This window comes from Narcine bancroftii, chromosome 3 (assembly GCF_036971445.1).
Source record: "Narcine bancroftii isolate sNarBan1 chromosome 3, sNarBan1.hap1, whole genome shotgun sequence".
Taxonomy (NCBI): Eukaryota; Metazoa; Chordata; class Chondrichthyes; order Torpediniformes; family Narcinidae; genus Narcine; species Narcine bancroftii.
This window is the reverse complement of record NC_091471.1, coordinates 328,167,304-328,181,467: the sequence shown is the minus strand read 5'-3', so window position 1 is coordinate 328,181,467 and position 14,164 is coordinate 328,167,304. Positions and strand designations below refer to the sequence as shown.

Genomic DNA, 14,164 nt, shown 5'->3' with positions numbered 1-14,164 from the left:
GTGGATTGAGGCAGGGTCTTCATCACCTCCCTCTGCCCTCATGGGGCAGAAAACCCCACTGACAAGGGTGGGCCAAATGGTGCAGCATTCCTGACGTGGTGCATGAGTGTGCATGTATCTGCACAGCTCTGTGTGTGTGTGTGCGTATGCATGTGTCTGTGTATGTGGGTCTGTGTGTGTCTTTGTGGGTGTGTGTCTGTGTGTATGAGTATGTTGTGTGTGGGTCTGTGTGTGTTCATATGCGTGTGTGTGTGTGTGTGTGTGTGTGTGTGTGTGTGTGTGTGTGTGTAAGTGTGTGAATGTGCCCATGTGCCCTCTGTGGATACGTGTACACACCAGTGCATGTGTGAGTGAACTGCACAGTTTTTTTTTCCACAGAACCAGCTCCACCAAACAGGTTGTTGAGGCAGCCAGTCCCCCACCAACCACAAATGGCATCAATATCGAAAGCTGCATTGTTTATCTGATAAAGGTATGTTAAAATAAAAGGTTATCACAGTTTCTGTGGTCAGGATGTTATTTTTTTTTGGTTCTAGAAACCTGCCATGTTTTCAATGAACTCTTTCTGAGACACTAGAGGGACACGGGTGTTCTGCAGGAGGTCAACGAGAGCTGCCAGTGACTTGACGATCAATCCTCCCTCGGGAAGATATCTCAGACTCTTTGGTAAAGACTGAAATTATTAATTAGCGATTGATTGATGTCTTAAGGCTGGGGATCAGTGGGGGAATAATGTTTGGGAGCGTCAGCTGACAGGTCGACTCTGTCGCTCGATTGGACTGGGGTGTGCATGGTTGAATCCCAGTGTTTCATCAGGAGATACTCTTGGGAGTCAGCATGTTACGGTAAAGAGGTACAAGATATTGGTGAAGCCAAATTTGGAGAATTGTGTGCAGTTTTGGTCACCAAACCACAGGAAAGATATCAATAAGATAGAGAGCAGAGAAGATTTACTAGGATGTTCAGGAACTGAGTTATAGGGAAAGGTTAAACAGGTTCAGACTTTATTCCCTGGAGTGTAGAAGAATAAGGGGAGATTTGATTGAGGTGTTTAAAATTATGAGGGGAATCAACAGAGTAAACTTAGGTCGGCTTTTTCCACTGAGGGTCGGTGAGATACAAACCAGAGGACACGGGTTAAGGGTGAAAGGGGGAACTTCTTCACACAGAGAGTTCAGAACGAGCTGAATGCAGGCTCAATTTTAACATTTAAGAAGACTTTGGACAGGTAGGTGGATGGGTGAGGTATGGTCTGTGGGATGAGGCAGGATAATAGTTCTATGAAGAGTGCAGGGCTGGTCCTGCATGGTACCTCTGCTTGAAGGGCAGGTAGCAGGTTTGGGTGGGGGGGGGGGGATATGGAATTCGGGAGGGAAAGTGGGGGCAGGATGCGAGAGGCAGCTCTCAGAGGAAGCCAGAGCAGCACGTGGGCTTCTTTTCTTCCCGACCAAGGTGGAGGGGGCGCTTCGGGAAACCAGGGAGGAAGCAGAGGGTGCAATGTAGAGGTCAGCGCAATGCAGTTATGGCACCAGCGATGGGGACCTGCGGGGGTGTTCGAATCCCCGCGCTGTCTGTGAGGAGTTTGTACATTCTCCTGTGTCTGCTTGTGTTTTCCCCCCTGGGGGGGCTCCAGTTTCCTCCCACCATTCGAAATGTACCAGGGGGCGGGCTTGTAGGTTAATGGGGTGCAAATTGGGCAGCGCGGACACATGGGACCGAATTGGCTGGTCACGATCCTAAAACTAATTCTAGGGGTGCGGTGAGAAGATGGCAAAGGGGAAAACTGGCTTGGGGGGGATCCATGGGCCGGGAGAGGGGATGGCGAGAGGAGGTCTCACTGGAGCGGAGACGGAGGGGTTCTAGGGAAGGCAGCGGTGGGGAAAACCCTTTTCCCAGTGATGGGAGGTGGGGTGGGGTGGGATGGGGGGGGAGTGATGTGAGATCAGCCCTCGTCTCACTGGGTGCCCCTGTTATCTTGGGGGCCAAAGTGCCGGAGACGGAATTGCAAAAGGTTGGTCTGTGGGTTTGAAAGCAGATGGATTGTTGGCCTTCACGGCTGGGGGGATGGAATCTAGGGGCAGGGAGGTCCTACAAGGACCTGACGAGGCCACATCTGGAGGACTACATACAGTTCTGGTCTCCTGACTTGAGGAAGGGTGGACTGACTTTAGAGGTGGTGCAGAGGAGGTTCACTAGGTTGATTCCAGGGATGAGGCGGTTGGCCCACGAGGCGAGATTGCGGCGTCTGGGGCTGGACTCGTTGGAGTTTAGAAGAATGAGAGGGGAATCTGATAGAAATGTATAAAATGATGAAAGGCATGGATCAGATAGAGCTGGGTAAGTTGTTCCCATTGGTGGGGGAACCAGAATGAGGGGACATCGCCTCTGGATCTTGATTGAGGATTTAGATTTAGGACAGGGATGCTTTTCCCAGAGAGTGGGGAATCTGTGGAATTCGCTGCCATTGAAGATTTTTACATCATGGGGGAATTGAGGGGTATGGGGAAAAGGCAGGTGGGTGGAGATGAGCCTGTCATCAGATCAGCCATGATCTCATTGAACGGAGGGGCAGGCTTGACAGGCCAAATGGCCGACTCCCGCTCCTGTCTCTGACGTTTGGGAAATATGGGAGGGGGGGGAATTTCCCAGCGGAGGAGGGTTGGGGGATATCTTGGCCTGTCGTGGAAATCCCCGGTAGGGGGGAGGGTGTGTGTGCGAGCTAGCGCTGAACGGCGGGGTAGAGAGATTTCCGTCAGCTTCACCCCAAGGCAGTGGGGAATGCTGGGGGGGTGGTCTTGGGACCTTGGTGGGGGGGGAGTATGAGGGGAGGTGACATCTTGAGGGTCTGGTGGTGAGGGGGGGTGATCCTGGGGAGACTGTGGTTCTGGGTGGTGGAAGCGAGTGAGGCCTCTGACGTTACAGAATCGGAGCTGGGCTGGGGTGAGGGTGGAGGGGGAATTACCCCTCTGGAAGGTGGAGGCGGGCTGAGATGAGGTCCCAAGCATGGGGTTGCGTAGGCCAGCAGCTCCCAGACCCCTTGCCTGCCTCAGGGAGATACGACTGCCCTGCCTCGCAACCCCCCTGACCCATTTCCATCGAGCTATGAGAGAGAGAGAAACCCAGTCCTTTAGGGCATCAGGTTATGAGGTGGGAAAGGGGTGTGTGAGAGAAATGGAAAAGGGTGAGAAAGAAAGAGAGGGAAAGGGGGGGGAGAAAGGGAGAGAGAGAAGGGAGGGAAGGGAGAGAGGGAGGAGGGAGAGGCGAGAAAGAGGGAGAGGGGAGAGAGGCAGGAGAGACATTTCCTAATCCAGGTCAATTTCCTCTGTATGCTCTCTAGAGCGTCCACTTCCTTTCTGTCATGAGATGACTAGAACCAAACACCATCCTCCAAGAGGGATCTCACCAGAGACTTGTAGAGTTGCAACGTGACCCCATGACTCCTGAACTCAATCCCCCCAACTAATGAAGCCTAACATCCCATAGACCTTTTTAACTATCCCATCAACCTGCGTGGTAACCTTGAGGGATGTGTGGATTTGGACTCCAAGGACCCTCTATTTATCCACACTGTTCAGTAACCAACTATTAACCTTTCTGGTTTGTCCTTCTAAAATGCATCACCTCACAATGATACGGATTGAACTGCATCTGCCTCTTCTCCACCCAACTCTGCATCCTGTCTATATCCTCTTGAACCCTTTGACAACCCTCAACTCCGTCCACAACTCCACCAGTTGCAAACTGACCAACCTGTCCTTCTGCCTCTTCGTCCAGGTCATTTATAAAAATCACAAACACCAGGGGGTCCCAGAACCGTTCCCTGCAGCCCCTCCACCAGCCAGATCTCATTGAGGGTTGGAGCAGTTTGATTGACTGGATGGCCGACGTGTTCCAGCTTCTAATGCCCTGTTCCTCATGGATCAATCTTCTTCCACAATGACCACTCATTCCAAACCCTCTGTGTCTAAAAAATCATCTTAAAACTCCCACTTTCAACGCATGAATGTGATGTTTTCACCTTGTCTAACTTTACAATTCATCTCTTAACTTCACAAATTAGGGACCCAGGCTCTATTACCTCAGGAAAACACACCCCAAGTTAGACCAATCTAACCCTGTCACTCAAACTCTTCAAACCAGGTGACATCCTGGTGAACCTCTTCTGTATCAGTGCAGAGGGAACTTCACCCTGTATCCAACCCCGGGTGCGGAGGGAGCTTCACTCTGTGTCTGACCCCGGGTGTGTGTGATGGGACAGTGTGGAGGAAGCTTCACTCTGTGTCTGACCCCGGGTGTGTGTGATGGGACAGTGTGGAGGGAGCTTCACTCTGTGTCTGACCCCGGGTGTGTGTGATGGGACAGTGTGGAGGAAGCTTCACTCTGTGTCTGACCCCGGGTGTGTGTGATGGGACAGTGTGGAGGGAGCTTCACTCTGTGTCTGACCCCGGGAGTGTGTGATGGGATAGTGCGGGGGGGAGTTTCACTCTGTGTCTGACCTTGGGAATATGTGATGGGACGGTGCAGAGGAAACTTCACCCTGCATCTGACCATGGGAGTGTGTGATGGATTGGTGTGGAGGGAGCTTCACTCTGTGTCTAACCCCGGGAGTGTGTGATGGAGGGTACCGAGAGACACACTCTGTGTTTGACCCCGGGAATGTCTGATGGGATGGTGCGGGGGGAACTTCACTTTGCAGCTGACCCCGGGAGTGTGTGATCGGATGGTGCGGAGGGAGCTTCATTTTGTGTCAGACCCTGGGGAGTGTGTGATGGGACAGTACGGAGGGAACTTCACTCTGTGTCCAACCCCAGAGAGTGTGTGATGGGATGGTGCGGAGGGAGCTTCACTCTGAGTCTGACCGCGGAGTGTGTGATGGGACGGTGCAGAGGGAGCTTCACTCTGTGTCTGACCTTTTTAACTATCCCAGGGCGGATAGGGCGGAGGGACTTCACTCTTTCACTTACGATTTTGCCATTGCCCTTGTTCCAAGGGAGTGCAGGGTTCAAAAATCAGATGGGGGAAGGGAAATCATGAAGCAGAGAGTCTGTGCATTCGCCCTCCCCCCACCCACCTTGTCCCTCTAATCTCTGCGCATGTGCCCTGCCGTCTCAAAGCACTTGCCTCAGCTGAGCCTGCTTCTGTGCAGGGGCACATGAGCTGTCCTCCCTGAGGGCAGGGACATTCCCCATGGTCTCAGGGGAAATCACCTCCCTCCATCTCAGACACAAGGGAGTCATGAAAAGATACCCACCCCCTCGTCTGCCACAGTTTCCATCTCCCTCACACCCCCGGATAATAGTTCGAGCAGAGACCACACCTTAACAGATTCGTTCAGCGCAAATATTCCTTGGAGATGTCCCTGCCTGAGTGGCGTCAGTCACATTCTCGCTCAATTGCACTAGGTGTTGGCCAGTTCTTGTCAACTGGGATATAATACCACAGTTCTTTACCTGTCAAATTTTTGAGCATTCAAAATTCAATATTATGAGTGTTTATACGACAGGGTAAGGGTATCTTTACACTGTCCTACCCCTGATCTGGGAGTGTGTGATGGGACGGTGCAGAGGGATCTTCAGCCTGTATTGACCCCGGGAGAGGGTAACGGGATGGTGTGGAGAAACCTTCATTCTGTGTCCCACCCCGGGAGTGTGTGATGTGACAGTGCGGAGGAAGCTTCTATCTATGTCTGACCACGGGATAATGTAGCAGAAGAGTGAGGAGGGAGATTCCCTCTGCATCTAACCCCGGGAATGTGAGATGGAACGGTGCCGAAGGAACTTCACTCTGTGTCTGACCCCAGGAGTGTGTGATGGGACGATGCGGAGGGATCTTCACTCTGTGTCTGACCCCTGGACTTTGTGATGGGACAGTGTAGAGGGAGCATCACTCTGTGTCCCACCCCGGGAGTAGGAGATGTGATGGTGTGGAGGGAGCTTCACTCTGTATCTAACCCGGGAATGTGTGATGGGTCAGTGCAGATGGAGTTTCACTCTTTGTCTGACCCCAGGAGTGTGTGATGGGACGGTGCAGAGGGAGCTTCACTCTGTTTCTGTCTCCGGGAGTGTGTGATAGGACAGTGCAGAGGGAGCTTCACTCTGTGTCTGACCCCGGGTGTGTGTGATGGGACAGTTCCGAGGGAGCTTCACTCTGTGTCTGACTCCAGGATTGTGTGATGGGATCGTGCGGAGGGTGTTTCACTCTGTGCACGACCCCAGGAATGTGTGATGAGACGTAACGGAGGGAATTTCCCTCTGTATCTGAACCCAGGAATGTGTGATGGGACAGTGTGGGGGGAACTTTGCTCTGTGTGTGACCCCGGGAGTATGTGATGGGATGTTGCGGAGGGTGCTTCACTCTGTGTCTGACCCCGCTAATGTGTGATAGGACTGTGCGGAGGGAGCTTCACTTTGTGTTGACCACAGGAATGTGTGATGGGGCCGTGCAGAGGGATTTTCACTCTGCGTCTGACCCCGGGAGTGTGTGATGTGACGGTCCGAAGGGAGCTTCGCTCTTGTCTAACCCCGGGAGTGTGTGATGGGACGGTACAGAGGGGGCTTCACTCTGTGACTGACCACGGAAGTGTGTGATGGAACTGTGCGGGGGGAGTTTCACTCTGTGTATGACCCCGGGATTGTGAGATGGGACGGTGAGAAGGGAGCTTCACTCTGTGTCTGACCACGGGAATGTGTGATGGGACAAAGCGTGGGGAACATTACTTTGTGTGTGACCCCGGGAGTATGTGATGGGTGGGTGTGGAGGGAGCTTCACTCTGTGTCTGATCCCGGGAGTGTGTGATGGGACAGTGTGGAGGAAGCTTCACAATGTGTCTGACCCCGCGTGTCTGTGATGGGACAGTGTGGAGAGAGCTTCACTCTGTGTCTGACCCCGGGATTGTGTGATGGGAAGGTGTGGAGGGAGTTTCCCTCTGTATCTGAACCCGGGTATGTGTGATGGGACAGTGCGGGGGGAACTTTGCTCTGTGTGTCACCCCCGGATTTTGTGATGGGATGTTGCGGAGAGAGCTTCACACTGTGTTGACCACAGGAATGTGTGATGGGACGGTGCGGGGGGAACTTCACTCTGCGTCTGACCCCGGGAATGTGTGATGGGGCCGTGTGGAGGGATTTTCACTCTGTGTCTGACCACGGGAATGTGTGATGGGAAGTTGTGGGGGAACTTCACTCTGTGTCTGACATTGTGAGTGTGTGATGTGACGGTGCGGAGGGAGATACACTCTTTGTCTAATCCCTGGACTGTGTAATGGGACGGTGCAGAGTGAGCTTCACTCTGTGTCTGATCCCAGCAGTGTGTGATGGGACAGTGCTGAGAGAGCTTCTCTCTGTATCTGACCGCGGGAGTATGTGATTGGATGGTGCGGAGGGAGCTTCACTCTGTGTCTGGCCCCGGGAGTGTGTGATGTGAAGGTGCAGAGGGATCTTCACTCTGCGTCCCACCCCGGTAGTAGGTAATGTGATGGTGTGGATGGTGCATCACTCTGTGTCTGACCCCGAGGAGTGTGTGATGGAAAGGTGCGTAGGGAGCTTCACTCTGTGTCTGACCCCAGAATTGTGTGATGCAACGGTGTGATGGGAGCTTCCTTCAGTGTGTGACCACGGAAACGTGTGATGGGACGAAGCGAGGGGGAACTTCACTCTGTGTGTGACCCCGGGAGTATGTGATGGGAGGGTGTGGAAGGAGCTTCACTCTGTGTCTGACCCCGGGAGTGTGTGATGGGACAGTGCAGGGGGAACTTCATTCTGTGTGTGACCCCGGGAGTATGTGATGGTAGGGTGTGAAAGGAGCTTCACTCCGTGTCTGACCCCGGGAGTGTGTGATGGGACAGAGCGGAGGGAGCTTCGCTCTTGTCTGATCCCTGGAGTGTGTGATGGGACGGTGTGAAGGGAGCTTTTGTGTCTGACCACAGGAATGTGTGATGGGACGAAGCAGGGGGAACTTCACTCTCTGTGTGACCCCGGGAGTATTTGATAGGACGGTGTTGCGGGAGCTTCACTCTGTGTCTGACCCTGCGAATGTGTGATTGGACGGTGCAGAGGGAGCTTCACTCTGTGTCTGTCCACATGAATGTGTGCTGGGACGGTGCGGGGGGATCTTCACTCTGCGTCTGACCCTGAAAGTGTATGATGGGACGGTACCGAGGGAGCTTCATTCTGTGTATGACCCCAGGATTGTGTGATGGGACGGTGTGGAGGGAGCTTCACTCTGTGTCTGACCCCAGGATTGTGTGATGGGACAGTGTGGGGGGAACTTCACTCTGTGACTGACCCTGGGAGTGTGTGATGGGACGGTGTGGAGGGAGCTTCACTCTGTGTCTGACCCCGGATGTGTGTGATAGGACAGTTCTGAGGGAGCTTCACTCTGTGTCTGACTCCAGGATTGTGTGATGGGATCGTGCGGAGGGTGTTTCACTCTGTGTACGACCCCAGGAATGTGTGATGAGACGTAACGGAGGGAATTTCCCTCTGTTCTGAACCCAGAACTGTGTGACCCCGGGAGTATTTGATGGAATGTTGCAGAGGGAGCTTCACTCTGTGTCTGACCACGCTAATGTGTGATGGGACTGTGCGGAGGGAGGTTCACTCTGTATTGACCACAGGAATGTGTGATGGGGCCGTGCGGAGGGATTTTCACTCTGTGTCTGACCACGTGAATGTGTGATGGGACGTTGCGGTGGGAACTTCCCTCTGTGTCTGACATTGTGAGTGTGTGATGTGACGGTACGGAGGAAGATTCACTCTATGTCTGATCCCTGGACTCTGTGATGGGACGGTGCAAACAGAGCTTCACTCTGTGTCTGACCACATGAATGTGTATAGGACGGTGCGGGGGGAACTTCACTCTGCGTCTGACCCCGGGAGTGTGTGATGTGATGGTCCGTAGGGAGCTTCGCTCTTGTCTAACCCCGGGAGTGTGTGATGGGACGGTACAGAGGGAGCTTCACTCTGTGACTTAGCGCGGAAGTGTGTGATGGAACTGTGTGGGGGGAGTTTCACTCTGTGTCTTACCTTGAAAGTGTATGATGGGACGGTACTGAGGGAGCTTCACTCTGTGTCTGACCCCGAGCGTGTGTGATGGGATGGTGTGGAGGGAGCTTCACTCTGTGTATGACCCCGGGATTGTGCGATGGGACGGTGAGAAGGGAGCTTCACTCTGTGTCTGACCACGGGAATGTGTGATAGGACGAAGCGTGAGGAACATTACTCTGTGTGTGACCCCGGGAGTATGTGATGGGAGGGTGTGGAGGGAGCTTCACTCTGTGTCTGACCCCGGGAGTGTGTGATGGGACAGTGTGGAGGAAGCTTAACTCTGTGTCTGACCCCGCGTGTGTGTGATGGGACAGGGTGGAGGGAGCTTCACTCTGTGTCTGAACCCGGGATTGTGTGATGGGAAGGTGTGGAGGGAGTTTCCCTCTGTATCTGAACCCGGGTATGTGTGTTGGGACAGTGCAACGGGAACTTTGCTCTGTGTGTGACCCCGGGAGTATGTGATAGGAGGGTGTGGAGGTAGCTTCACTCTGTGTCTGACCCCGGGAGTGTGTGATGGGACAGTGTGGAGGAAGCTTAACTCTGTGTCTGACCCCACGTGTGTGTGATGGGATAGTGTGGAGGGAGCTTCACTCTGTGTCTGACCCCGGGATTGTGTGATGGGAAGGTGTGGAGGGAGTTTCCCTCTGTATCTGAACCCGGGTATGTGTATTGGGACAGTGCAGGGGGAACTTTGCTCTGTGTGTCACCCCGGGATTATGTGATGGGATGTTGCGGAGGGAGCTTCACTCTGTGTTGACCACAGGAATGTGTGATGGGATGGTGCGGGGGGAACTTCACTCTGCGTCTGACCCCGGGAATGTGTGATGGGGCCGTGCGGAGGGAGCTTCACTCTGTGTCTGACCACGGGAATGTGTGATGGGACATTGTGGGGGGAACTTCACTCTGTGTCTGACATTGTGAGTGTGTGATGTGACGGTGCGGAGGGAGATACACTCTATGTCTGATCCCTGGACTGTGTAATGGGACGGTGCAGAGTGAGCTTCACTCTGTGTCTGATCCCAGCAGTGTGTGATGGGACAGTGCTGAGAGAGCTTCTCTCTGTATCTGACCGCGGGAGTATGTGATTGGATGGTGCGGAGGGAGCTTCACTCTGTGTCTGACCCCGAGGAGTGTGTGATGGAATGGTGCGTAGGGAGCTTCACTCTGTGTCTGATCCCTGGTGTGTACGATTGCACGGTGCAGAGGGAGCTTCACTCTGTGTCTGACCCCAGAATTGTGTGACGCGACGGTGTGAAGGGAGCTTGCTTCTGTGTCTGACCACGGGAACGTGTGATGGGACGAAGCGGGGGGGAACTTCACTCTGTGTGTGACCCCGGAAGTATGTGATGGGAGAGTGTGGAGGGAGCTTCGCTCTTGTCTGACCCCGGGAATGTGTGATGGGATGGTACAGAGGGAGCTTCACTCTGTGTCTGACCCCGGGATTGTGTGATGGGACAGTGCAGGGGGAACTTCATTCTGTGTGTGACCCCGGGAGTATGTGATGGGAGGGTGTGGAAGGAGCTTCACTCCGTGTCTGACCCCGGGAGTGTGTGATGGGACAGAGCGGAGGGAGCTTCGCTCTCGTCTGATCCCTGGAGTGTGTGATGGGACGGAGTGAAGGGAGCTTTTGTGTCTGACCACAGGAATGTGTGATGGGACGAAGCATGGGGAACTTCACTCTCTGTATGACCCCGGGAGTATCTGATGGGACGGTGTGGCGGGAGCTTCACTCTGTGTCTGACCCTGCGAATGTGTGATGGGACGGTGCAGAGGGAGCTTCACTCTGTGTCTGTCCACATGAATGTGTGCTGGGACGGTGCGGGGGGATCTTCACTCTGCGTCTGACCCTGAATGTGTATGATGGGACGGTACCGAGGGAGCTTCACTCTGTGTATGACCCCGGGATTGTGTGATGGGACGGTGTGGAGGGAGCTTCACTCTGTGTCTGACCCCAGGATTGTGTGATGGGCTGGTGTGGAGGGAACTTCACTCTGTGTCTGACCCTGGGAGTGTGTGATGGGACGGTATGGAGGGAGCTTCACTCTGTTTTCTGACCCCGGATGTGTGTGATGGGACAGTTCTGAGGGAGCTTCACTCTGTGTCTGACCACAGGACTGTTTGATGGGATCGTGCAGAGTGAGTTTCATTCTGTGTTCGACCCCAGGAATATGTGATGAGACCTAGTGGAGGGAGTTTCCCTCTGAATCTTTACCCGGGAATGTGTGATGGGACAGTGCGGGTGGAACTTCACTCTGTGTGTGACCCCAGGAGTATGTGATGGGAGGGTGTGGAGGGAGCTTCACTCTGTGTCTGACCCCGGGACTGTGTAATGGGACAGTGCGGAGGGAGCTTCGCTCTTGTCTGATCCCGGGAATGTGTGATGGGATGGTACAGAGGGAGCTTCACTCCGACCCCAGGAGTGTGTGATGGGACGGTGTGGAGGGAGATTTCCTCTGTCTGACCCCGGGAATGTGTGATGGGATGGTACAGAGGGAGCTTCACTCTGACCCCAGGAGTGTGTGATGGGACTTCCCTCTGCCTGACCCTGGGAGTGGGTGATGGGATGGTGCGGAGGGAGCTTCACGGAGTCCGACCCCAGGAGTGTGTCATGGGACGGTGTGAAAGGATATTCCCTCTGTCTGACCCCGGGAGTGTGTGATGGGATGGTGCGGAGGGAGCTTCACTCTGTGTGTGACTCCAGGGATTGTGTGATGGGACGGTGCAGAGGGAGCTTCACCCTGTGTCTGACCCCGGGAGTGTGTAATGGGACAGTGCGGAGGGAACTTCACTCTGCATCTGACACCAGGCGTGTGTGATGGGAAGGTACGGAAGGAGCTTCATTCTGTGTCTGATCCCTCGAGTGTGTGATTGGAAGGTGCGGAGGGAGCTTCACTCTGTGTCTGACCACGGGAATGTGTGATGGGACGAAGCGGTGGGAACTTCACTCTGCGTCTGACACTGTGAATGTGTGATGTGTCGGGGTGGAGGGAGATTCACACTATGTCTGATCCCTGGAGTGTGTAATGCTACAGGGCAAAGTGAACTTCGCTCAGTGTCTGATCCCTGCAGTGTGTGATGGGACGTTGCTGAGGGAGCTTCTCTCTGTATCTGACCCCGGGAGTATGTGATGGGATGGTGTGGAGGGGGCTTCACTCTGTTTCTGACTCCGGGAGTGTGTGATTGGAGGATGCTAAGGGAGCTTCACTCTGTGTCTGACTCCAGTAGTGTGTGATGGGACGGTGTGGAGGGAGCTTCACTCTGTGTCTGACCCTGGGAGTGTGTGATGGGACGGTATGGAGGGAGCTTCACTCTGTGTCTGACCCCGGGTGTGTTAGATGGGACAGTTCTGAGGGAGCTTCGCTCTGTGTCTGACCACAGGACTGTGTGATCGTATCGTGAGGAGGGAGTTTTACTCTGTGTCTGAACCCGGGAATGTGTGATGAGACGTAGCGGAGGGAGTTTCCCTCTGTATCTGTACCCAGGAATGTGTGATTGGACAGTGCAGGGGAAACTTCGCTCTGTATGTGACCCCGGGAGTATGTGATGGGATGTTGCGGAGGGAGCTTCACTCTGTGTTGACCACAGGAATGTGTGATGGGACGGTGCGGGGGGATTTTCACTCTGCGTCTGACACTGAGTGTGTGATGTGACGGTGCAGAGGGATCTTCACGCTGTGTCCCACCCCGCTGGTAGGTAATGTGATGGTGTGGATGGTGCATCACTCTGTGCCTGACCCCGAGGAGTGTGTGATGCGACGGTGTATAGGGAGCTTCCTTCTGTGTCTGACCACGGGAACGTGTGATGGGACGAAGCAGGGGGGAACTTCACTCTGTGTGTGACCCCGGGAGTATGTGATGGGAGGGTGTGGAGGGAGCTTCACTCTGTGTCTGACCCCAGGAGTGTGTAAAGGGACAGTGCGGAGGGAGCTTCGCTCATGTCTGACCCCGCGAATGTGTGATGGGTCGATGCAGAGGGAGCTTCACTCTGTGTCTGACCACATGAATGTGTGATGGGACGGTGCGGGGGGTACTTCACTCTTCGTCTGACCCCGGGATTGTGTGATGGGACGGTGCGGAGGGAGCTTCGCTCTTGTCTGACCCCGAGAGTGTGTGATGGGACGGTGTGGAGGGAGCTTCACTCTGTGTATGACCCCGGGATTGTGTGATGGGACGGTGTGGAGGGAGCTTCACTCTGTGTCTGACCACAGGAGTGTGTGATGGGACGGTGTGGAGGGAGCTTCACTCTGTCTGACCCCGGATGTGTGCGATGGGACAGTTTTGGGGGAGCTTCACTCTGTGTCTGACCACAGAAATGTGTGATGAGACGTAGTGGAGGGAGTTTCCCTGTGAATCTGTACCCAGGAATGTGTGATGGGACGGTGCGGAGGGAGCTTTGTTCTTGTCTGACCTCGAGAGTGTGTGATGGGACGGTGTGGAGGGAGCTTCACTCTGTGTCTGACCCTGGGTGTGTGTGATGGGACTGTTCTGAGGGAGCTTCACTCTGTGTTTGACCACAGGAATGTGTGATGGGGCCATGTGGGGGGAACTTCACTCTGCATCTGACACCAGGCATGTGTGCTGGGAAGGTACTGAGGGACAGTGTCTGACCCCAGTTGTGTGTGTGTGATGGGACAGTGCAGAAGCAGCCTCACTCTGTGTCTGACCCTGTGAGTGTGTGGAGGGTGCTTCGCTCTGTGTCTGACCCCATGAGTGTATGATGGGACGGTGCAGATGGAGATTCACACTGTGTCTGACCCCAGGATTGTGTGCTGGGACAGTGAGATGGAGCTTCTGACCCCGGGAGACTGTGAAGGTGTGGCTGTAGACGGGGACTCCGTCTCTAGCCATTGGTGTAATGAAATCCTGTGGATTCTTTCTCAATTGCCTGCTTTCCTGTTTTCGGGAAGTTCAGTCCCACTGTATTCCTGCCTGTAGAAATGAACAACAGGGTTGCAAGTTTGTGTCCACTGTCACCTTGGTGAGAAGCCACAGAGAGACTCCCCGCTCTAGTTCTGGGTGATGAAGGAGTTCACTGTCTACATGGAAATTCACCGACCGCCTCAGCTCTGTATGCCACAATAGCACGGATCTCCCAGTGGTCACCTGTTTCAATTCCCTGTC

General features: G+C 54.3%; 1 protein-coding gene across 1 annotated transcript in view; it reads left to right on the top strand.

Annotated features, from left to right (window-relative positions):
- Positions 1-14,164, top strand: part of LOC138756875 (forkhead box protein P1-like) — a 54,580-nt gene that overhangs the window by 2,499 nt on the left and 37,917 nt on the right. Inside the window, exon 6 of the mRNA XM_069923269.1 lies at positions 578-666. Coding sequence (XP_069779370.1) covers positions 578-666 — 89 coding nt within the window. The remainder of the gene's footprint in view (positions 1-577; positions 667-14,164) is intronic.